General features: G+C 37.2%; 2 protein-coding genes across 3 annotated transcripts in view; both read left to right on the top strand.

Annotated features, from left to right (window-relative positions):
* The window catches only part of NKAIN2 (sodium/potassium transporting ATPase interacting 2), a 967,023-nt gene extending 958,877 nt beyond the window's left edge, over positions 1–8,146 (top strand). The window contains exon 8 of one of the 2 annotated variants that reach the window (XR_001157261.2): positions 2,271–8,146. Coding sequence is in view for 1 of the 2 variants with exons in the window: in XM_012777552.2 (XP_012633006.1) it covers positions 2,271–2,280 (10 nt within the window). In the remaining variant the exon portion in view is untranslated. The remainder of the gene's footprint in view (positions 1–2,270) is intronic. The other variant, XM_012777552.2, reaches the window with a different exon arrangement.
* The window catches only part of TPD52L1 (TPD52 like 1), a 377,442-nt gene that overhangs the window by 54,875 nt on the left and 295,893 nt on the right, over positions 1–26,674 (top strand). The window lies entirely within an intron of this gene.

The raw sequence follows: 26,674 nt of genomic DNA, 5'->3' as shown, positions 1-26,674 counted from the left end.
AATATTTTTATTGTAACCTTTTTTTAAAGTGTTCTATTTTTAAAAGGCAAAGCAATAAGGAGTAGTGCTTATAGTGATCTATTATTGAAGGCAGACTGCCTAAGATTAAATTCTGTATGACCTTGGGCATATAACTCTATTTGAATAACTATATTTAATTTCATCAAGCCTAAGTTTTCTCACCTGCAAAATAGAGATGATAATATGCACACTTTCTATAATTATTCTGAAATTATATGAAATGCACATAAAGCACATGAAATGTAGGACATGTCACATAGTAAGTGCTTAATACACATAATTTGTTAGTAGTATAAATAATGCTTATGTTAACCATCACTCATGAAAAGACTTTATCAAGTCAGAAACCAGCATATACTATATGTAATTCCCAAAGAATCTCTTCTGTAAAAAATATTTCACATATAGTATCAGCCCAAGTAACCTGTAACAGTATGTGCTTAAGAGCAGAGCAAAACATCCGCAAGGTTTGCAATTGCTTGCTTCTGACAATGTCACTTAATATTTCATTATGTTGATCAATATGAATGATTACTAAATATGACCAAGCTATAATAAATTAGATGTAACCCCTCACATAAACATCAGCTATGATAATAAGATAACATGAGCATGCTAATTATATGTAATCAAGTATATTGTTTCAAATCAAGCATTTATAATTCTAATGTTGCCTTAAAGAGGGGATGCCACAAAGATAGGGATCTTTGTCCAGAATTAATTTCCTTGAGGACAAAACTTCCAGTAAAATAGAACACTTTAACTATTTTGTTAAATAGAACACTTTAAATTCCAACTAGTTAATAGAATTCAAATTTAAGCAGTTATAATTACTTAAGGTACATGAAAAATTACTAGTCAAAATGCTACTACCATCCCTTCCACAAAACATCCCATAGAAGACCCCAAACCCTAGAACACTACAATTTTATTTTACAGATGGGGAAAGTAAAAAAAGAAACAAAAGTCACACAGCTTGTTAGTGATGCAGCCAAAGTTATCAACCAGTTTTCCTGACCCCTTAGTTCAGTGTTCTTTCTAAATTCCTAAATGGATTTTAAGTTTGGCCTGATATCATATTCCCTGGTTTTTGCTTTACTTAGTCTTCACACTCACTTAGCCACCATATTTTCATACATCACTGTGCCCCTTCCCTTTTCTGCATTCCCTTTATTCCCTTTTCATGTTACATTATGTACTGTTGAATGAAGGGCCTTTTCAACTTTGTAACTCCTCTGAGAGCCACTGCCTATTCAAATCTGGTGAAAAACCAAAACTGATTCACCTATAAACCTCATTCCCTGCTGAGAGGCAGAGACCTGAGCATCTCCTATGTCTTTGTCATTTGGAGTGTGCCTTCTCCTGTCAACCTGCCATAAATATGTCTTGTAAAGTAAGTGTAATTTAACATCAGGGGCCAGTTCAAGCACCCTAACAATATTATATAGCAACTGAAAATAAAAGCTGTTCCTTTGAAGGAAAGCAAATGTTAAAAAGCAACATGCAGTTTTAGCTGTAGGGCTCCCATTGTACCCAGAAAATCTGTGGTCAAGATCCTGAACAAAGCTTTGAAAATACTGCCATAACTGACTTACAGTTGCAGCTGTGTTTCAGTTCCTGTACTAAATGAATAGATGGTCCTCTTTATTTTTCATTAAGTTGGGTGAATGTTCTTGGTTTGCAATTCTTCAGATTATCTATAACCCATCTGAAAAGGAAAGATTTTCCTTTTTTTCCCTTAAAGTTTGGTAGACCTCTTTGAAATAAATTAATAGCTATGAAGTTGCTGCACAAAAAAATTCCCCTGTCCACACATTAATTTTCTAACAAAGGAGCTGCTGTGACTACCACTGACCTATGTGCCATAGTGAGTATAGATCTGATTGGATTCCCTGCAGTATAAGAATATCCTATGGTACATTCGACAACATTTTAAAAACATTGCATTCTTTTTGGCAGCCTAATCGTACAGAAATACATATTTATTTCATTGGTCCCCAGAAATAGATTTTAAATCACCATAAGTAGCCTCTCTACCTAGAGGGTTGCACTGAGAAAAAAGAAAAGGAGAGGAAAATTGGGGGAATTTGTCTATTTAAAACCCAAATGGGGATGCTTTTTTGTTGTTGTTTTGTTTTTTGGAGTTTTTTTTTTTTTTTCTCTTGTGCTTGGAGAGGTGAGAAAAGGTGGTGAGCAACAGGCACCCATTGCTCTCCCGCTTGATTAAAAACATCTTTTCTCTCTCTTAGGTCAAAATAACACAGATGGCTTCAGTATGTCAGCCCATGGACCTTTCAAAGAACTTGTTTCGCAGTGGCCTCCTGCATTTTATGAAGAACAAGAAGCAACCGAGTTTTAATATGTATACATATTAACAAAAGAAACACAAAGCCTCTACAGATACTGAGACCCTCGCGGACACACACACACACACACGCACACGCACACGCATACACGAGCACGCACACACCAATTCCACTTGACCTCCTCTTTCTAACTGAAACAAATATGCAGGACACGCCCATCTCGGATTTCCTGAAAAGCAGGCTCCTTTCTCCCAGGCCTTTGGAAAGTTCAAAAGGAGATGTGATGGTGCCCTCTGCTGGCCGTTACTAACTCCTCTGCAGCCCAGCCAGTCGGCCTCTGTGAGCTGCGAAGTCATCCAGGGCACATTAGTTTGCGAGCTCTGTCTTCTGCACTCCGTACATCTTGATAGCACCACGGCTACTTAGGCAGTGTAATTGCAAAAACTAACAAACAAAACAGGCCATGATGACCTTGTAACCGAAGTCCGCGATGGCAGATTGTTTGCCTGAAAGGCTGTACCGTACATACTTGCCTTAACCCCACCTACGTTGTGTGCCCGAGAATCTCAGTGCAGACATCCCCAAATCACTTCCTTTAGGCTAACACACTGCTATTAATTCTGAATGAGTTCGAGTCTGTGTGTTTCATGTCAAGGAACAGCACTGAATAGTGCAGCAGCTCCAGTGTAGAGTGTGTCTGTAAAAGAAAACTGCCAGCTGTCAGCAAAGTGCTTTACCATTAGAGCCTCCCTGGTGGCCAAAAAGAGACAAGTAACAATAACAACAACAGTAATAATCGTCGTCTTTATAATTCTTAAATATGGTCGTCTGATGGGGTTAGGGTGGGACAAAGTAAAACTTATTAATCTACTAAACTCATTAATCTATTGGAAGCAGAAAGCAGAAATGGCTTAACTCACTGATTTTATTTATTGCACTCTAGGTGCTTTTATAAGTATCTGCAAACGTCTTTTACTAACACAGAAACAGCTGTGGATTTCTATCAACAGAGGCCAACTGAATATGTATTAGCTATGTTTACTCTTTTATATCTAATTCAAATTGAAGACCCTATGTAGGTGAACTTTTTTTTCTAACTAGCGTACGAGATTATTTTTTGGGTGGGTGGGGGGAGCAATAGTTACCTTGGTGAAATATTTGAGATCTCTTTGTGGTATTTGGGGGATCCGTTGTGTGTTAGAGTGTATTTCAATCCTCCTGTATTATTGTGGCAGAAAAACTGTGCTGTTAACGTAGTTGGCAACAAGATGCCTTTGGAAACTTAATAGTAGGTCAATGTGTTTATGAAATATTCTGAACTCCTAGGAAATTTTGTTCTATATTTTCAAGCATTATTTGGTTTTCATGAGTAGAAAACATACTTAGCTCAGGCTTATCAGGAACTCAGATGAGTCATTTTTTTTTTCTTGAATCCACCTTTGACACTAAAATCTCTTTTTTTTAAAAGTAACACACCATCCTTAAGTACAGTGAAATTCAGAAGTTATAAATTGGCATGGATCAAGTTCTCTTCTTTGGTTTCTATGAAGTTTCAGTTATTGGGTTAACCTATTTTGGACCTTAGCCCAACCAGAACTGCATAAACCAGTCCCATTACTGTGTTTGCATGGATGTCTGTAATATACACATACATATACATTTGAAAATGATAAAGGAACAAAGACTTATCATTGGAACATAAACTAAAAAGAAGATTCCAGCACTTGTGCTTGAATTTTCTCAGTGGCTTGTATATGTTTGTCCATACATACATGTATAAAGTATACAATTGCAAACATGTCAGTGAAACCTCATATGATGTTTTTATGGTGACATGCATGTTTAATGTATGAGAAAAATATTTACCAATGTATTGTCCTTTAATTCCTAAAATATAAATACTATACATGCCAGAAACTATTCTAACGTGACTTTTAATGTGACTATTAAAATGAGGTTTCACTGTACATTCATGCTGTGATGAGATTTCAGCATGTACATGTATATGGATACAGAAAATAAGCCCTCATTTTCCTGCTTTAAGTTACAGCCAAGTTACCACCAAATCACAACTATCATCACCACCAAAATTTTCAAAAACAGTTGTTGACTACTAAAAGGTAATCAGTGGACAGGTCTTTTTTGGGAGCAGTAAGCACAGTGGTGTGATTATATCTGGGAAAACATCTAAGTTGTACAGCTGTATCCTCCTCAAAATCCGGTGAAGAATGCTATTTTTCTAGGCTGAGCTTTTGTTATAAACCTAATATTCAGAAGGCAAGAGTTACAATCCTGATGTGTCTTTTTTTTTTTTTTTGCATTTGTTAATTCTGAATGTATTTTTAACAGAGTGATTTTTTTGACTTACTAGTGTAATTTGCATTTTAAAAATAAATGGAAAAACGATTATGTTTCCGAGCCATCCCTAAGCCCCTGCGCTTCTCGCGGTGTATTTCCTTATGTCATTGAAAGGGAAACGCTATTAAATTTACATGAAGGCAACGCTGATGCTCTGTGCAGTGCAGGGATGTGTCAGCAGTGAGACGAAATTGCCAGGTCACGGCACCATTTTTGCTCAGTCATAGGTAACATGTCCTTTCATTATCTCCTGACACTGAGGGTTCTTTTAGAAGACTGCCTGCAATGGACTTGCTGTCATTTGGAGACGTTCTTTGTTTCCTTCTATCTGGGATGTAGAGTTAGCATCAAGCTAATGGTTGATAGAGGTGTATGGACACTATATTAAAGACCTTCGGTTAAATTGTAGGTAGAATTTTTCATTTTGATAGGCCAAATTATTTTCAATAAAATAATTTAAAATACTCATTTATTGCCCCTTTGATGACAGAATCTTTTTCGTTGTTGTTGTTAGAATATTGTTATTCACCTCAATAGAAGACAACTATTGTGAAGCATGTTGGCATAAAGTGGGCAAATAGAAAAGGTTGACCCCTGCATTAATGATTGCAAACATAATTTCAGCTGAGGTTCATTGTATGTACCAAAAGGTTCAAGGGCAGCAGGCACAGGCTGCTCCAGGCTCAGGCTGCTGGTGAGGTTGTATCCTTCCTCCCACAGCCCACAGACATACACCAGCCCCCGTCAGTCAAAATGCTGAAGTTGATCAAAAACAAGGAAGGCTTTGGGCAGTGTTCTAAGAAGCTGAAGATCAACTTCTAATACTTGACTTCTCATCCCACATGGTGAGAATCTTATAAATGATCAAGCCTACTTTTACTTTTGTTCCCTGCGTGAAAAGTATACTGATGTTCATTGAAGTGGATGTGAATGACTCAGGATATTTCTTTGCACTGTGAAGTCAAATGCACACAACATCTCAGTTGCATGTAAAGGGATAGAATGAATAAATCAAATACATATGCATTTTCAAGATACGAAAATGCACACACACACCCTCTTTAAAAAGATTCCCTCTTCTGGAGTTCCCGATTAAATAAATTGTGAATTTGGTAAATACTATAATAGATGGAACCAAGATCTGCATTTGGCAACTATTAAAAAATATAACCTCTAATACAGTGAAGCAAATATTCAACATCTCACTGTACTATAACGAGTGGACCCCTTTAATTCAGAAATACACACTCATTTTAAATAATAAAGGTCACATTGTAAAACAAAAGCTTGAGATCCAAATCTATTCATTATAGAGACAGTAAATTAAGGCCTAGAGAGTTTAAGAAACTCAAGAGGTCAAGATTAACCATAAATCCTGAAAATGCAAATAACTTACAATTCTACAACAAATTCTAGGATGTGTACTCTGGTCAGAATAGAATAAATCAAATATCAGATACTGGCAACTGACCCTGGATTTTATAAATTCAAATTAACCTTGATAAGAAAGACTCTAGGCAGTATTAAACCATAAAATGCTCCTGAATTATTGTTTTTAGGTTTAGTATAGTTTCATTGTCAAATATATTTTATCATAGTTATTTTAAAAACCAATAATCCATGTTATGTAAACATGTATATATGATATGGCCTCATATGTTTAATATTACTCAATTATGTTCAGGCTTAGGGTTAGAAGTGCTTCTTTTACAGTACACTTATGAATAACTAATATTAGAGAGATAAAGATTATCTAAGCAGTCCTATCTTGAGTACTTCCTATACTTGTCAAGATAATCTTTCTTCAGACATTGTATCTGTCTTTGCTAAAATTTTAGCACTCAACACTTGTACTCAGGAAGATTTGATATGAATATCCTTACATTGTAAAATCCTCAATTATTGTCATCACATATGAATCTTTGCTTAGGATCCATGTCTAATCCTCTCTTCATTTTATTATATCTATCTTCTACCCACTCCCAATAAAGAAAGCAAAAAAAAAAATCTGTGATTGGTATATTATGTCCAGTTTAAAACACACTGGTATATTAAAATAATCACTTTTGATAGCTATGAAAGCAAAATTTCTAAGACATTAATGTATTCTATGCCTTTTAATTCGACAAGAATTGAACTTGCACTAGATAATACATTCAGGGATCACATTTACCACTGAAATCTGCACCCGAATCATGAGTTATGATTGCCAGTGGCAACAAAGAAAACGAAGCTGAATTCCTCCTAAAAGGGATAAAGGCAGATATTTTTTATACTCTCTAGAATTATAATGAGGTCATTTTTTAAAAAAATCTTTACACATCCTGGAGTTTAGAAGCAAATGAGCTTAAGATGTTGATGGGTAATGAGAGCTGATTTCTGTAAGATAAATTCAGAGAGGAAAAATCCTTTTACAAGCCACATGTTATGCTCTTACATGGTCAACTGTTATTAAAATTAATATGAGCCTTTTCTATAATAAGAGTACCTTAATAAAACACGTATATTTTTTAACTGCTCATTCTGCTCACATATGAATTTAAGCTGTAACTGCAATGGAACAAAACAACTCCCAAAAAAGATTGCAAATTGATGCTGTCACCCCAAGGATGATAGATTGATTCAATTAATCAGTAAGTCTTTCCTAAGAGTCCTTCAGGGAGGTATTTACCAGAGGCATACCCTGTTTATTCCCTTTCATGAGCCTGTCATTTTTCTTCATTATTCTTCTAGTTTTACTCATTATATCTCTTGGGGATATGCTGATCGCCGTGTGCAGAAGGTTTTACACACAGCTGTCTGGACATAAATCTTCCAAGCTTCAAACTGGAGGCCACCAGAACACCTGCGTCTCTTGTCATTGTTAACTCTGACTTACCTAGATGCTCTCGGGAGGAAGTCAAATGAATGGACACTGACTCACAAATGGTAAATCAATGGGAAAGTATCAAACTGAGTGAAGGCTATGAAAAATCCTCCATTCATAAAGATGCAACAACCTGTGCTCCACACACCATGGACCTGGCCTCGCTATATGACATCCCTGTCTCTAAAAGCAGATAGGTAGGGAAAGACAGAGGGCTACGAGGCTGAGACCTATGCCAGTAATTCATGGTAAAACAAAACACATTTGGTGATTGTGTTGTTTTGGATGCTGAAAGATAAATAAATATTCTTAAACATGAAACTTTTCTATTTCTAGGGGGCCAAATCCTCTGTCAGTTTATTTATTTATTTATTTATTTATTTATTTATTTATTTATTTATTTTTGAGACAGAGTCTCACTTTCTTGCCCAGGTTAGAGTGAGTGCCGTGGCGTCAGCCTAGCTCACAGCAACCTCAATCTCCTGGGCTCAAGCAATCGTTCTGCCTCAGCCTCCCAAGTAGCTGGGACTACAGGCATGCGCCACCATGCCCAGCTAATTTTTTCTATATATATTAGTTGGCCAATTAATTTCTTTCTGTTTATAGTAGAGACAGGGTTTTGCTCTTGCTCAGGCTGGTTTCGAACTCCTGACCTCAAGCAATCCGCCTGCCTCGGCCTCCCAGAGTGCTAGGATTACAGGCGTGAGCCTCTGTCAGTTTATGTTGTAAAGAGTAAGGATTCTACTTCACACCTGTTAGGATGGATATTATCAAAAAGATAAAAGATAAATGTTGGCGAAGATGTGGAGGAAAGGGAATACTTGTACACTGTTAGTGGGAATGTATAGTGGGTAGTATAGCCATTATGAAGAATAGTATGGAGGATCCTTAAAACATTAGAAATAGAGCTACAATAAGATCCAACAATGTCACTACTGGGTATATATTCAAAGGAAATGAAATCAGTATATTGAAGAGATATCTGTGCTCCCATGTTCATTGTAACATTATTCACAATAGCCAAGATATGGAATCAACATGTGTCCATCAACACGTGAGTAGATAAAAGAAAATGTAGTTCATACAAACAATGGAATACTATTCAGCCTTAAAAAAGAAAATGTTGTCATGTGAGACATCATGGATAAACCCAGAAGACATTATGTTAAGTGAAATAAGCCAGACACAGAAGGATAAATACTGCATGATCTCATCTAGATGTGGAATCTAAATGAGTTGAATTCATAGAAGCTAGTAGTTTGTTGAGGATTTTTGCATCTATGTTCATAAGGAATATTGGACTATAGTTTTCTTTTTTTTTTTTTTTTTTTACCCTTTCTTGGCTTTGGTATCAATGTAATACTGGCTTCATAGAATGAGTTAGGGTGGATTCCCTGCTTCTTGATGTTATGGAATAGTTTCTGTAGAACATGTACCAGTTCTTTGTAGGTCTGGCAGTATTTGGCTGGAATTTGTCTGGTCCTTGTTTATTTTCGTGTCGCCAGAGTTCTTTTGCTGGTTATTCTCATCTAAAACATTTTCTTTCAGGTCAGGGCACAGAGGTGTACAGCACAACTGTTGTTCTTTGCTGGGAACTCGCCTTTTTTATGTTGTAGGAAGATTTTTTATTACTCTTTCAATCTCACTGGTCATTTTGGTATGTTCAGAATTTTTATTTCTTCCTGAATTAGGGTAGAGAAATTATGTGTTTCCAGGAATTTATCCATTTCCTTTAGGTTTTCTAGTTTGTGTACATAGAGATTTTCATAATATTCATGGATGATATTTTATATTCCTGTGGTATAAGTTGTATTATCTCCTTTTTCATTTCTGATTGAGCTTATTTAAGTACTTTCTCTTTTATTTCTGGTAGTCTGGCCAGTGGTCTACTGATTTTATTTATCTTTTCAAAGAAACAATTTTTTATTTCATTTATCTTTTTTTGGCTTCCATTTCATTTAGCTCTGTTCTGAGCTTTGTTATTTCCTTTATTCTGCTTGATTTGGTTTGCTCTTCTTTTTCTAGTTCTTTGAGATGTGACATTAGGTTGTTAATTTGTGATCTTTGTCTTTTTGATGGAGGCATTTAAGGTTATGAACTTTCCACTTAGGACTGCTTTTACGGTATTCCATAGATTTTGATAGTTTTTGTACCCTTTGTCATTCAGTTCAAGGAATCTTTTGTTTTTGAGTAGAATGTTTTATAAATATCTCTTAGGTCCATATGGTCTAGAGTCCCATTGAAGTCCAGTGTTTCTATTGACTTTCTCTTCAGTAATCTGTCTAGCTCTATCAGTGGGTATTAAAGCCCCTGGCAATTACTATTTCTATGTATAGATCTAGCAGAATTTGCTTTATGAATCTGGGAGCTCCAGTGTTAGGTGCATACATATTTAGGATTATTATAGCTTCTTGTTTAATTGCTCTCTTTACCATGATATAATGACCATCTTTGACTTTTTTCACTCTTTCTGATTTAAAGTTTATTTTATTTGTTCAAGGTTCATTGCTATAGATCCATTGTGATCTCTTGGAGATGTTGAACTAGCTTGTTTTTTTCATGTTGCCAGAGTTCTTTTGCTGGTTATTCTCATCTGAAACATCTTCTCTCAGGTCAGGGCAGAGAGATGTACAGCACACCTGTTGTCCTTTGCTGGAAACTCACCTATTTAGTGAGAAGAAGAGGTCTCTAGAGGGTGCTTTTGTGATGTACTCTGGAAGATTGACCCAACATGAGAGAAGTGGATGTACTGAGAGCCTTAGTGTAGCTGATCTGTGACTGTCATAGTCCAAGCCTGTGCTAAATGATAGCGCATAGTAGTGGGTTGTTCCCCAGGCCACTTTTGAAAGCTCGGGTTGGGAGCTGGGTGAGTCTTTCTCCATAGAAACTGATGTTGTGAGAGATTGGTCTGCCTGGGTCTCCCTCAAGTGGTGACAGTGGCAGCTGAGTGAGGTTATCTAGGCAGTGGTCATGGGTGTCAGAGCTGGGGGGTGATTGTTTCAACTGAGTCCAGGTGCAACAGTAGCTCAAGACTAGTGGGTCACTGGCTGAGCTGGACCACTGGGACAGTTTCTGCCAGGCAGCTGGTAGGAGCCATGGAAGTATGGCTGTGGGGGCTGGCATCAGTGCTGGAGCCTTGGGGTTGGAGCCACGGTCCCAAAGGCAGCAGGGTAGCCTCAGAGCCAGGGCCACAGAGCCCAGCATGGGCATTGGACTCTCGGGAGCAAAGTGGTAGGACAACAGCAGCAGGGGTGACTTGGAGCAGGGGCCACAGGCCTACCAGTGGCACTGGAGCCTCAGAGGCAGAGCCACAAAGCCTGGCGATGCTGCTGGAGCCTTAGAAATACAGCCATAGGACCTATGGCAGCAAGGAAGCCTGGGAGCTGGGGCAGTGGGCCCAGTGATAGGGCCTGGAGCAATGGCACTGGACCCTTGGGGGCGGGGCTGGGCAACAGTACAGGAACCATGGGCAAAGAGCCGTGAGGCCAGTTGGCAGCTTGGGGATCACAAGGAAGAGGCTGCAGGGCCAACCTGCTGGTCTGCCAGGGCTCTCACCCTGCCCAGGTCCCATAGAGGCAGCCGCCATAGGGTTTCTCAGGTGGCATCTGTGGCACCTGATCTGTTCAGATCCCCCATTGGGGCAGAAGTGCTGAGCTCCCCATCACAGGGCATGCGAGAGTGTCCACTATCCCTGCTCCCTCAGGCCAAAGTGCCCGTGGGGGGAGCCTCATGCCCAGGGGTTTTCTCCTGCCCTTCCCCACATATGGGTACCTCTGCCAGCTACCTTCCAATCCTGCTGAGTGGATCACATCATCACCTTTTTCTTCACTCTGAATGTCCCTCATCACTTCTCCAATGATTTACAATGATCTTTTCAAGAAGGCCCATCCATAGGTGGGCATTCACTTGCAACCTTTGATCCTCTATATCTCTGGAGAGGTGCATGTGGCTGCTTCTAGAATGCCATCTTGCCTCTCGTCTTGTTTTAGTTATCTAAATTTTAATTTTAATTTTGTCTGAATTTTATTTTAAACTAAAATGTACATAATGACATTTTAATGTTTCCCCTGCCATTTCCTATAATTTGTAGAGGTTGTAGAAGAAACCAAAAGTGGCTTCATGATTTGCATATAATTCAAAAAACCTGCTTATCTATTGTATTGCTATATCTTCAATTACAAAAAAAATGATTTTTAAATTGTCTTCCTCGTTAATAATTTATTTATCCAAAGTTTCATATGATAATAAAGTTATTTCCTATATACTGTTAGTGCTACAATATTTAAGTTTAATTTCTATCTGTATGCTTGTGGATACATGTTTTGGAATGTTACATCAGTTTTCAAAACCAGTGACTCTAAACTCCTTGCGTAATTCTAATTCAGCTAATACTTTGACAGGCATTATCACAAAGTCCATTGTATGCTTTCATTTTTTAATGAATTACTTATAGAGTTCCCTGCTTGAGCACCAAAAGTTCCTGTCCCAGCACTAAACCAGAGAACATTCGTGCAGAAGATGCAGGGGGACTGGCTCTCCTGGGAGCATAATGGTCAAGTTAGCTTCTCATAGTTTACAACCGCATCCCCTGCTTTCTCCGAATACAGCTGCCACTTCTGCTACTGCTGCTGCTGCTGCTACTGCTGCTGTCACCTCTGCCAATCTGGTCCCAAGTCACACACTCAGCCCAGCGGCTCCTCGGACCACCCTGAGGCCTATGTGTGCATGCCAGGTAGTCAGACCAATCATTCTGAACCCTGCACACTGTACCCAGGGGTGAGAGCCAGTGCCATCGGCTACTGCTACTGGATCACAAACATTTGTGTGGCTCTCACACAACAGAGGGTTCCCCTCTGTTTACCACATACTCAAAAATAATATAGTAGGAATTTCATGAAAATGACTGTAGAGCGTTAAACCAAGCACCAGACCACTCTGAGCATGGGAGCTGTGTACAGTTGTACATGCTCCATGCCTATGAAAACCAGCCCTACTTGCTATAAGAGCCAAGAGTAAAGTTTCAATCCACCCCTACTGCCACTTCACCTTTATCCCCAATTGGTTACTGAAATAAATGGAATTAAGACATATATTATTTATTAGTAAAAATAGTCCCAGGATGCTTTTTCTAAGAATGGTGAAGGATTGTGTTTCAAAAAATAGATTGGATACCTTGGATATTAAGGGTGATGAGCAGTTTCAGACCTTCCAATAATTGGATCAAATCTCTGGTTACATACATAGTCATGTTTTTATTACATTTCTATTAAAGAAAGCTTTCATTTCTATAATTGAAATACATTATAGGATATGGGCACTAATATTTCATGGTTATAATTCAACTAAGCAATTCTGGTAATGTAAAATCAAGAATAAATTTAAAAAATAACAACAAGTCATGTTTCTCAACTAAAATTATAAGACAAGAATTGCTGAGGTTGGTGATAGTATATGCATTTCAATATATAAGATGCATTTCATATAAGATGAATTTATTATTTATTTATTGTTAAATGCGTGTAGAACCCAAAAATGTGCCTAATTATAATGCATGTTGGATCAAGACACTCTATGACAAAAGAGTAAATTAAAATGACTACATTTTATGTAGTGGAAAATAACATTTTCTTCTTCATATTTCTTATGTGGGCATGTATTGGAAGCACTGGAGTACCAAAGTTCACTTTACACTTTTTTCTCTTTTTTTATATTCTACAATGTAAAAATATTATTAAGTATACAAAAAGTGCTACATAATATTCTATATGGTCATAGCATCTAAGCAGCAGATCCAAATTTCAAACCCAGTTATTCTGCCCATAGAGACTGCAGTTTTATCTTCTAATAACCCAAATCTCCAGAGAGTGGTAAATAAATAGCTGCAGGTGTAAATAGCTATGTTTTCCCTTGACATCAGAGAAGACTCTGTCTTTCTGATTATAGTCAATCTCATTCATTCACTCATAAAACAAATACTTCCCACACTATTCAGGGAATGTCCTTCCTTTCATCCATCTCACCCACCCCCAACTCCCACAAATACATTCAATTCAGATACAAATGGGATTTCTTGACAATGAAGGACTATGGAGAGAAAATGGATTTCAGGGGAAGACTAGAATAATCACTCCCATAGCTTAACTGTGGTCCTATTAGGATCACAGGACTCTCCCACCAACCTGCTTTCCCTGTCTGTCCAGAGAGAAATGCACAGTAAACTGTGGCACAAGGCTTTTGTAATACACAATGTTTATCAACGTTTTTCCATAAGTCTCACTTTACTTGGGCTTGACATTTAAATGGAAACTACCAGAGAAGTGCTAAGCTAGAGTAGAAAGGAACGTGGATGGGCATGACACCAGGCCTTGTTCAGTATTTGGTGCCAGTGCCATTCATTCTTATTGCCAGCATTGAATATTGTCACAAAATGGTACATATTCCTAAGGGAGTATTTACATTCAAAGACTAGAAAAAAAGTTCCTTATAGTTTTCCAACATTCATGCCAATTGTAATGCTGTTCCCTCAGTCTACCCTTATCAAACACCTATTGGCAATTTCTCCATTACAAATAGTGGACATAAAATTAAAAGCCAGGCATATAAACAAGAATAAAAAACCTATTCCCTTAAAAAAAAAACTTCCCTGTCAATTTATACTTTCTTATATTTTGTCCATAAAAGTCAACAGTTTTTTATCTATATTATTGAATGTTAGTAATGTGGTCACAAATTTTCTTCAGTCTTGCTTTGGTTGACTATTTATATTTAAGGAAAAGGAAACATGTACAACAGTCGACATGACCCTCAGATTTTAATGTTAGATTTAAATGACTGTATTAGTCTCCTATTGATGCTATAACAAATTACCACAACTTAATGCTTTAAAACAATACAAATTTATTATCTTACTGCTCTGGAAAGCAAAAGACCAAAATGGGTTTCAACAGGCTTAAATCAAGGTGTCAACAGGACTGTGTTCCTTTTGGAGGAAGGGAAAACACATTTTTTTGCCTTTTCAGGCTTCCAGAGGCTAACTGTGTCCCATAGTTCATGGCCTTTTTCCTCCATCTTCAAAGCTAAAAATATAGAATCTTCAAATCTTTCTCTGACTCTCTGACCTCTGTTTCCATTGTCACATCTTCCTTCTCTGACTCTGACCCTCCTACCTCCATTCTTAGAAGAACCCCTGTGATAACATTGTATAATCCAAAATAACCTTCCCATCTCAAGATCCTTAAATTAATCACTTCTGCAAAAGGGACTTTTGCTATGTAAGGTAACATATTCATATGTTTCAGAGATTAAGGCAAGTACATCTTTGGGAGGGCCATTATTCTACCTACCGAATCACCCAAATTTCTATGTAGGTGCCAATACCCTACACTTTGGTTTAAGATGCTTTTGCTAAGGGTTGGCATTCTTAATTGTTATATAATAAATATCATGTGGGACATTAAAAATTTTTAAAGAGTTCACAGAACTACTCAAATTAGCATTAAACCATCTGCTTTCTAGCAATAAGTGTTACCATCCTGGAATTCTAAAATGGGACAAATTCTTAAACGTGAGCTGGTCACCTTTTTCTATTAAACACAAAAGATTGCTAAATATCAGGCTGAAGATAACTGAGTGGAAGATCCATGAAGAAATTCTCAGGGCCATTGCTATTTCCACTGCATCACATTGTTACTAATAATTTATAAAAATTAACCCATTTCTAATAAATCACTTTTTTTTTTGAGTCATGGTCTTGCTCTGTTGCTCAGGCTAGAACGTAGTTACATTGTCATAGCTCACTGCAACTTCAAACTCCTAGACTCAAGCAATTATCCTACCTTAGTCTCCCAGGTAGCTAGGACTAGTGCCACCATGCCTAGCTAATTTTTTTAAATTCTTTTTTAGAGATGAAGGTCTTACTATGATACCCAGGCTGGTCTCGAATTCCTGGCCTCAAGCAATCCTCCCACCTCAGCTTCCCAAAGTGCTAGGATTACACACATGGGCCATCATGCTTGGCCTTAATAAATCACTTCTTAAAGACTGAGTGTGACTAAGAAAAGAGAAAAGAAAGCCTGGAATATATTAGCTGCTATCCATTTACTCATGAAATTTTTTTAGTAGTTTTCTACAACATTATACAACCCATTTATTTGGGATCACAACAGCTTAGGAAAACATAGAATATGCCATTGAACACTTTTCACAGAAGCATAACAAATTCACCTTAAGTGTTCATTAAATAAAAATAAGTCCATACACATATCAAATATACAATTAGTACAGAAATTTATAAGATGACAAATAAAAGTCATTCTCACCATGCATTCATCCTTTCACATGTGTCCTTCCAGAAAATAACATCGATGTACAGAATAGCATCTGTATACAGTTCTTTGTGTGTTCTTCAAAAAGTGTATGAAAATGAAACTTTGCACACACTGCACTTTTTTTGTTCAATTACCAAGTTACCTCTGCCTATCTGCCTCATTCTTTTTAATACATGAAAAGTATACCATAATTTATCTCATTTTTTCCCTATTGATCAATATTAGGTAGATTCAAAGTTTGTTTTTTTGGTAACATAGGACTTTTAAATTTTATTATTTTTATTTATATTCAAAATGGGTAATATATTCACTTGTTCAAGAGCAAAAAATTCTCTCTTTCTCCCCTGTCCTTTTACATTCAACTTCTCTTCCTGAAGGCAACCGTAGTTATACATTCCATGGGTATCCTTCTGCAGAATGCATTTACAGACACTTTTTTCATACCTGTACTATATCATTGTTCTGCACTTGGCTTTTTTTCACTTAATAAAGTAGTCTGAAAATCTTTGCCTGGCTGCTTTCCCTGTCTTCAAAGAAATCTTTTCCACCTCCTCTCATTAGCACCAGTTCTGGGAAGAACAGAGGTTTTTGTAGGAATCACTTTTTGGTGGGAATTCCTGGGAGGTGGCTTATATCCAAAATATAAAAATTATCTATTTTTCTATTATAATTCATATAGTAAGATGGCCAAGATTTATTAATAAGAAAATTTATTCTGAGGCCACTAATAACCTATGTCACCTATGCATGTGCCTAACAACACTGCAGAGAAACTCTTCCTTGTGTCTGCTCTGAATGTACTTTTCAGCAATTTAAGCTTATTGATATTTACTTTGTCTTCAGTGAAGACAGAATAGCTGCTTATCACTCCAAAAATGGTAATAAATATTTCTTTTAAAAATCTCTGCCATATGGGTTTTCACTTGTTTCTTGAGATTTCAAAATAACCCAGTCTTCAAAATAACATATCAGAAAGGGAAACATTTAAATCCAAAAACAAGGCAAAGAAAATCATATGTGGTTACTTTCTAGGATGGAGGAAACAGAAGAGGAAAAATATATTACTGACAGACGCAGTTGATATGTGTAAATCTTGGGCAACAAAAAGACAACAACCACTCTGTCTTCATCAGTAAAGAAAACTGATAATGGTCTCTGGAGAGTATATATTATATACAAATTGCAAGAAAGACTGTACTTAAACACTATGTTTGCTTTCAAAAGAAATTTGTGATAGATTTTTTTCTCTAACTTTGGAAAGTTCTAAGAGTGCAAGTCATATAAAGATAAACTTTGTACTATATCATCTTTCTTTTGTAAATTTCTCATTGCATAAATAGATGCCTTTTTAGAAAATTTTTTTTGTTGGAATAGTCTCACAATGTCTCCAGACATATTACTTGTAAATGTCCATTAACCCATTCATGTGCAGTGGAATAGATCTCCAATTCTTCAATTGAGATTATCAATGAATTTGAATGGACCCTATTTTTATAGCTGTATAAATCAACTCATATGTGTTAAGGATCTACTATGTATTACAAACTCTGAGGTAACATAAAGGAATTTTAAGGTTGAGATTTCTACTTCAGTGAACATAAAGAATTAATAACACGTAGTAAGCAAGTACTGAATGCTATAGATATGAGTGCTGATGGGGACCACTGATGCTTAAAAACAGTCTAAATTCCAATGATTTATTTCTTACCCACGTTACTGATATTTCCCTAAGCAAGTAAGAGTGAATGGTCTTAGTGAGGAAAACTAAAGTATCTTTGATAATAGGCATTTATTTTATGGAAAAACTTACAAATTGTCCACAATCTGGTATTGCTAAAGAATAGAAAGAACAAATCTGTCAACTGCAGAGAATGTAGAACCCACATTGCCATCATTCCTTCTTCTATCACACCTTGCCTTTTATTATTTAAGTCCATGACAGAGAGAGAAAGACACAAGGGGGAGCTGGGGAGAGAGAGAGAGATAAACCAAAATAATCTGCAATTATGTTTTCTATCTTTTTGTGTTGTGTTGTCTTACTTTCAAAATAGTTGAAGTCAGAAGCCCCAATCCTCATTCTATTTGTGTCATACCTGAGGGCTCACCTTAAGCATGTGGTAACTGACTAGTCCCAGGGGGATCTAGAAAAATGGAGGATCAAAATTAAAAATGACAAGAAATATTTTCTAGTTCAAATAATGGAAAAAATACATCAGTTTTCATGTTAGACACACTTGAAAGATGAAACTCTGAAAGGCTAAATTGAATGTTTTTCTTCAGGTGGTAAAGGCAGTAACGTCAATTTGGTGCTACTGCAATTAGACCTGGGTGGGAGCTAGCAGATCTATGATTATGACTGGATCTTGAATAAAGTGTGTTTTTCACAACTAAGTGCAATTTTATTCTCATTTGAATTATTTCAGACATGTCACCTCTTAATGGTTGTTGCTGAAATTCTTCCCTGAAGACTTCACACATAAAGGCTATTTCTCTCCCACACCTTACATTTCTCAGGGCATATTGGCTGGGTGTAATCTTCCTTTCCACAAATAATATTTCCATACTTTTCTTCATCCTTCTTATTTCAAATCCCCAGATTGTCTAAAGTTTCGACTTCACCATCCACCACCCTTCCTTGTTGTTATGATCTTCAATATCCTAGTCCTTCTCCTTTTCTCCTTTTTTCACTATTGACTTCATCATCTCCCTTAAGCTCAACTCCATCCTTATTCTTGAAGACTTCCACATCCATGTAGATCACCTACCCATGAACCTGGCTCCCTTCTTCATTGACTTCAGAGGCCCTCAATTTCTCTGTTCTGAACTGCCAAGTCATGCTTCAGCTGGTTGCTTTGGGATCTAATACCTCTTGATCTCTAATGCCTAGTCCAATAATGTACTGGCTATGTCATTCTCCTGCCAAGGCCCAGCTCTCAGACTGTACAGCCCTGTCCATCGCCTACAGCCCAGCTTTCATCTTCTGGGTTCCTTCTGGGTTCCTTCTGATCCTGTTTACCTAAATTAATCTTCCTTTAGCTTCTATCCAGCTACTTGCTGCAAGGTCCATCCTTTGCTGAGGGGTAGCTCTGACAGGGATCAGGGCACAGAATAACTGCAGTATGTCCCAGAGTAGGGGTGGGGAACCTTTTCATGTTGGAAGGCCACACTAATTTAACTGCAATCAAATAAGGCTGCATTCAAGAAACTTCAATTAGATACACTTAAAATGTACATTGTTTCATAAAAATCTAACTATGTACTTAATAATTTCAAAAAATGAAAACTATTTGTTAATTGTAAAGTTAACTAAACTTTTGATGACTTTGTTGTGTCAGATTTTTGTTGGAAAGCATCTCAATATTTGGTTGCAGCATGGAGGTCTGCAGTTTCAGTTGATCCTCTAGATGGGCATCAGTCATTTGTCACCTTAAGGGCATCTTCATTTGGGTTAGGTAGGAGAATGTAGATTCACAGCAATAAGTGGTTGAAAAGCAAGAAAGCATTTTTCAGGCATGTTGCTGAAGGTGTAGGTATTCTACTGCATTTGTCCTAATTTCAGTTGGATCTTTCTTAGCATCAAACAATGAGCTCTCTACTGAGAGCTCAATCGATGCCATCTGTAGTTCTTTAGGTGCCTTGGTGATATCAATTAGGTGAGGCAGAAATTTTGATTTGAGTGTGATGTCATGATCCTCAAAGTCAATGAACCTTTCATCGTATTTACCAATTAATAGGTCTATAATAGCTGTGTATAATAGGTGTGTATTACAATGATTAGCATATATTATCCTGCTCATCAATGACCATTGCTAACTGGGGAAATGTTGATCTGAAATTTCCTTTTGAAGAAGTGTTTTGAAAAAAGATAGTTTTTGAAATGCTCGTATTTTTTGCCACATATCATATACAGACTTATGTTTTACCTTGCGAAGAAATATTCAAGTCATTTCGATTTGACATGATATCACACAGAAATACTGCATACCTATAGAAATTTTCTTTCAATAATTCACATTGCTCATTCTGTTCTTCATAAAATTTAACTACCTGTTCTTGCAGAGATAAAATTTTGGCTAACGCCTGTTCCTGCAATAGCTAATGCATTTTAGAATGATATGGCAAATCCACACTGACTACCTCATCGTTCACCTTTAGCATGTTACCAAACTGATGACACCATGTTACATTTGCAAGACTATGTTAATAGTTGGCAATACTTATAACTTGTTTCAAAGTGTTACTTAAAATTGCAGTCTCCAACCCCGAGGCTGCAAACAGATAACCATTCCACAGCCTGTTAAGGACATGGCCACAGAGCTCTGCCATGTATCCCCCCACCCCTGCCACATCCATGGAAAAATTGTCTTCCATGAAACTTAGGAAGGGAGAATACATGGCAGGAGGTGAGAAGCAGGTGGGCAAGCTAAGCTTCAGCTGTATTTATAGCCCTTCTCCAACCTTGCCTGACCGACTCAGCTACGCCTCTCCTCCTGCCATACCCCCCACCACTACCCCCACCTGCGGAAAAGTTTTTCTTCCTTGAAATGGGTCCCTGGCGCCAAAAAGGCTGGGAACTGCTGACTTAAAATAGTAGCTTTAGCACAGAGATTTGCTGATGCAAGATATGAAGGGAAAAAATGAGAGCATCTGGATCTCTTAATACTTTGTTTCTGTGCAATAAACCCTGTGTGTTTTCCTGTCATGGAAGGTGCACCATCTGTACATACACTCACTAAATTTACCAAATTTAGTCCAACTTCACAACATTTATCTTGAATGTTGTTGAAGGTATATATTCCCCACATTCTGTTTGCAAGAGTACCCAAAGAGAGTAACTCTTCATAGCAAAGAAAATCTTGTTATGACCTGAATGAAGTGTGAAACCTGCACTGAGTCAGTAGTATCAGTTAATTCATCCAAAGCAATGGAGTAAGATATATATTTTCTTTTTGAAGTGTTGCATGAAGTTATTCTGTTAAGTTGAAGGCTAACTCGTGCTGCCGATCAGTTATGGTTCTCCTTGAAAGAGGCAGTTGTTTGTGTTAATACTTTGAAATGTTATTGGGGTCTAAGCATCTTACAACTTTGACAATGCATTCTTTCACAATTTCTACATCACTGAATGGCTTCCCTTTTTTCCTGAGTATATAAGCTACTTTATAAGTTGCTTCAGTGACATTATTTCCAGGTCTTATTGTTGCTTGAAAGAATTGTCTTGCCTTTGTTTTTCATCTTTTAATTTCTGCAATGCAACCTTTTGTGCCTCTCCCTCTAATTTAAAATATTTGTGGTCCTTATGAGTGTTATAATGCTGATGAGCATTGAATTTCTTTAATGTTGATATTGCAGTATCACAAAGCAAGCAAATCATCTTACCTTTAGCAGAAACATGACATTGCCATTCCCAATCCTCATTAAAAAATGTCTTTTCTTCCTTCAGCATTCACTTGGTCTTCTTTGACATGATGAGCTGTTAAGAACAAAATTAAAAAATACTACTGAGTGGTGCAACTATTCACAAATTCCACCTCAAACAAAAATAGTGCACCATAATCAAAAGCTGATAACAGACTGGTGTACTCGACCCCCAGAAACTCTCGCCAACCAGCCTGGTGTGGCAGTGGTACCAGTCAGGTGGGGGAAGTTAGAACTCAATCATGAGCACAGCAGCTGTCAATTTAGCCCTTTTGGCTTACTAATGTTCTAATTGTGCCAGTCAATCCGGGCGGATTATTTTGTTGAAACTTATTTTATTCTTTGGTATTTTAAACATGTTCATTTTAAACATAAAATAAAAATATAAAAGATGAACAAAAATGTATTAATAGAAATAAAAGGATTTGTTCTATAAAATTTGGATTCAGTCAAAAGGCCAAACTTAAGGACCTAGAGGCCTTAAGGCTGCAGGTTCCCCACTCTTGACCTAGAATATACACTGGACAAATGAGATCACTCATGAACAAGCTGTGTGATCGTAGATGTCTTTGAGTCATTTACCTATTCTTTGCATCAGTGTCCATATTTATAAAACGAGGAGGTAGATAATGTAAATTACATTGTCTTTCCTTTCTCTCCCAATTCCAACATAAATTATCTGGTACTGATACCAAAGTTTAAGAGACAGAATCAAGGTACATTTTTACAATCTATAGTTCAAAGAGGAAAACAAATCAAACATACATTTATAAATACAAATGAAAGGGTATTATTTTTATTGAAAGTGTTTATACAAGTACAGTTGCAGCCAGGGCAAACGTGCAATCAGCATTAGGTCAATATCATCAGTGATGCCTCTTGGAGAAGGTGAATCTGAAGGAAACATTATCCATGGATGGGCAGAAGAGCAGTGGAAACACAGGTCTTTAGTTCAACCCAGTCACTTCACCAAAGCTCCTGACAGAGAGAAACTTACCCAGAAAATCCTGTTAGGTCAATAGTTCCCTGGAGGTTAAAGTCAGCTCTAACAATTGGTTTTTTAAATGTGCAGAAATTATAGAGTCATAAAATTGGAATCATCAAAAAGTATCATATTTCTTGTTCTCCTATTCCATATCCTTCCCCAGGCTTCTTATTGTGGAAGAAAAGAGAGAATTTTTTTAAAAAAATCATCTCTGAGAATGAAAGTAAAATTTCTTGCCATCTAGGAATATACTATCTCAAGGAAGATAAAAATTAAATTACAAGAAACAATTTCAAAACAGTTCAGGAATGTATATAATTAATGGCCACATTGAAGCTACATAAATTTTTCTAGAATTGTAGAAGGAAAGAGTAATCAATTTAACAGGCTGTTGAAAAAGAATTTACTTCTTAAAATATTAAGAGGAATTAGCTTTGCAGATTAGTTACTTGTTTCCTTGGAAGAGAGACCACTCACCGCCAAATTGCATGCATGCATTCTTCTTCACAAGTCTTGGGGAAGTTCTGGCAGCAATTACAGCCCTTTTTACACATCCAAATACCACTGGCCCCACCCAGAGATGTCACTACAATTTCCACTCAAGCTATTTTCAGCCTTCCTCCTAGATTTTGTCATGACCATCATCTCAGAAACATTAAACCTCAATTGTCCACTCTCTTGACCACATTCTCCTATCATTGCTAAGCTCTTACACTCCAAGAATACTTCCCAGCCTTTGAACTCAAAGAGATGGCTAGTCCACTGACCCTTCTATTTTCTTCCAGTCTATCAATTCCTGCTGGGCTCTCTTAATTTCCTAGATTATGGGCTCCCAGAATATTTCCAGCATCTTGAGTAATTTAGCATGCCTAGCTTCCAGTTACTCTCATAGAGTAAAGCCTTTTATCTACTTCTTTGTGTTAAATGCTGCTGAAGGTTTTTTAAAAAAGAGAATTCCAGAATCTTTTTAATTTGTGCCACTAAAAACTCACACTTTTTAACCTCAGATGGGTCTATAGCAATGCCCATCAATTTTTCTAATTGATTGCTTATCTCATTCTTTAGTTAGTCATGGGAGTGTGAGGAGTTAAAGTACAATGAGGTGAAGAGAGAAGCCATTGGAAAGAAAGTAATCAAAAATTAAGCAGCCAGGTTACTTGATGGGGTACTCACATGGAGTTTCACTTACTGAGGATAGCACGAGGTCTCTGTGTTCAGGGAGGTCATGAGTAATTGAGCTGGACAATCAGCAATGAGAAGTTGATGTGAGCCTAGAAAATTACTGTAAGACTAAGATGAGGTTGGTGAAGTCAAGATCTGGGAAGGTACACTTCCTGGGAAATGAGGAGGGTGTCCCGCCACATCCCAGTCTCAGGTGAAGATGATATAGTAGAATAATCATTACTCACTAAATGGCAAAAGACCAGTGGGAGAACCTGCCCCCCAGCTCTCAGCTCCCTCAGATAGGGAGCAACTGTAAATACAGATGAATCTTCCCTTGCTCACCTGACACTCAGTCCCTTTTTCCTGACAACATCCTTGATGACTTAACATCCTTGTGAATAGTCTACCTAACCATCTGGCTTCTTGGTTCCCTGATGTTTAGGAACCTTTCCCTCACTTCATTATAGCTGTCTAGCTCATGGCCAGTCCTGCAATATATCATCATTGGATGCTATGGTTCACCATCTAGATTCCCTCTCTAGAACTAAAATATTCAGTCCTCCAGCTCCTGAAAGCACTGGTGCCTGACAGCTTTTGACTAAGACCTTCCATGGGACATCTCCTTGGCTGAAGAGAGCCACCTCACCCAAAGTCACACCACCTTTCCATCACCAAAGCCCACATCCAATGACTGCTCTATATGGGGACATGATAGTCCAGCCCCCTTGCCTCAGTGTTGAAGGACATTAATAGAAATTAACCCTGGATGAAAACCAAACTTGAACAAAGAGCAACAAAAATGCTAAAGTACCCTACTTCCTTCTCTTCTTTCTGTGGAAGTTTCTGCTGTCCAATAGGAGGTATATGCTCCAGTAGAACACTAACCTCTCAAACACTCTGAAAAAGTGATGGCTCTACAACTAAAATTTAATAGTTCTCACATTCTGTATTTGCTTTTTATGAAAAAAGTTTTTGGACTTTTCTTTCTAGTCATCTGTCTACCTAGCTATCAATAAGATTTAGACTAAGGGGCAGCAAAACTTTTAATTAAAAGGCCAGATAGTAAAGATTTTAGGCTTTGCTCCCTATAGAGTGTCACAACTGTTCAACTCTGCCATTGTGGCTTGAAAGCAGCCATAGACATTAATAGAATGATTGGGAGCAGCTGCGTTTCAATAAAACTTTATTGACAAGCACGGGCAGCTGACCAGGTTTAGCCCATAGGCTGTAGTTTGCCAACTCCTAATAAAGACAAAAAATATACTAGACGAAGAAACTATGTTGTCTATATTGAGATAGAAAGCACACGTTTTTGTAAACATAGAAGAAAACATTCTCCTTTATTTTCTCCAGGAGTCTCCCGTTGTTGCATACATTATTTTAAGTATAAGCAAATACCTAAGGCAAATATATTAAAAGTTCAAATAAACAAGCAGAGAAAAACATATGCAGTGACCTTCAAATCAAACAACTTTTATGTGTTCATTCATTCATCTTACACATCTTTATGTGTTCCCAATGATGTATAAGGAACTGTGCTAAATACTATAAGGCAGTCATCCCCAAACTTTTTGGCACTAGTGACTGGTCTCATGGAAGACAATTTTTCCATGGGGTGTGGAGAGGGAGGTGGAGCTCACTTAGCGGCGATGTGAGTGATAGGGAGCAACTGTAAATACAGATGAATCTTCCCTTGTTCCCCTGCCACTCACCTCCTGCTGTGCAGCCCAGGTTCCTAAGTTTTGGGGAAGACAATTTTTCCACAGACTGGGGCAGGGAGGGGGATTCAGGCAGTGACGCACAGCCCACCCAGTCCTAACAGGCCACAGACCAGTACCAGGCTGTGGACAGGGGGTTGGGGACACAGCTATAAGGGACACAAACATGAATAATATTTAGGCCCTTTCATTGGGAATTTAGGACTCAAATCAAGGAAATACATTCAGAAATATATATAATGCAGGATGTACATAGAAATGTTTCATGAAAGAAATAAAAATGCATTTTTCTAGATGAGAAAGAAATTATTCTTGGCTGGCTTAAGGAAATGTGGAGGGTTAGGAGAGATATCAATGCCTTTTTCATGAAGGAAATGATAAATAAACCAGGTCTTGTAGGCTTGCACAAGTAAAAATTAGAAAGGTAATACCAAAGGAAAAGGCATAAAAAGCAAAGAGAACAACATAAGCAAAAGCCCAGTAGTAAAAAAGCATAAGCTACATGAAATAAAAATGAACAATTACTTTTATAGAAATACAAAGTAAAGGGTGAAGTGTAGATAAGGCCAGAGAGTTAAATAGGAGCAAGATATTAGTGGGACTTAAACGTAATTAGTACAGAATGAGTCCTGGTTTGTGCAAACAGAAGCTTACACAGTATTTTAAGGCCTATTAAAGAAAAAGAATACAGAATTACATATAAAAATGAATACGTATTTAGAATGAGAAAAGAAATCACAACAAATCAGAAACTTTTAAAAGCAGGCAAATACTATAAAAATCACAAGATCTAGAAACTATTATATCTTAATGCTTGGATTACGACTATCTGACACACCCCATTGACTGGCTACGCTCCTCAGTCACATCTCTGTATGACAAAGAATATAACTCAGCCCTTCCTCTAGCACAGCTATGAATTTATTATTGATAATATATCAAAATTCCTTTCAGCTTCACAAAACATTATTGATAATGGTAAATTTTTAGGAATGCTGTCAACTTTAGGAAAACCTTTAAATTGTGAGATTTCAGGGCATTTCAAATTACCTGGTGCAGTGACTAATTGTAAATATTCCTTGGATTGATGACAAATTTGTCACTTACATCCTTATGTAGTGGCATATTATTAGTTTTATGCTCTGTTTGTTGAAGGAAGTATTATATGTCAAGAATTTAAATATTTTCCCAATGTGTTCATATGATTCATGTCTTATGGGTAATCGGATTGCCAAACAGCCCAAAAATCTATTCATTACTGTTATTTGCAGCATATTTCTTCTTCTTAATGAACTTACAGGGAAACAATCTTTATGATGAAGAAGGCTGAGGTGTGGCAACATCTATGGGCCACTAAAATAATACTTTAAATAATTCTAATTATTTATTTCTATAATTTGGTAATCTTATTACGTATTTTTATAATCAATGGTACAAGTAGAGCATACTTAAATTATTTTAAATGTTAAAAATATAACCAAAGAAAGCACCATCTTAGGAGGCCATAAAATTAT

The sequence above is a fragment of the Microcebus murinus genome, chromosome 5 (assembly GCF_040939455.1).
Source record: "Microcebus murinus isolate Inina chromosome 5, M.murinus_Inina_mat1.0, whole genome shotgun sequence".
In the NCBI taxonomy this organism is placed as follows: Eukaryota; Metazoa; Chordata; class Mammalia; order Primates; family Cheirogaleidae; genus Microcebus; species Microcebus murinus.
The sequence above is the reverse complement of the archived record's forward strand: the minus strand, read 5'-3'. Positions and strand labels throughout refer to the sequence as shown.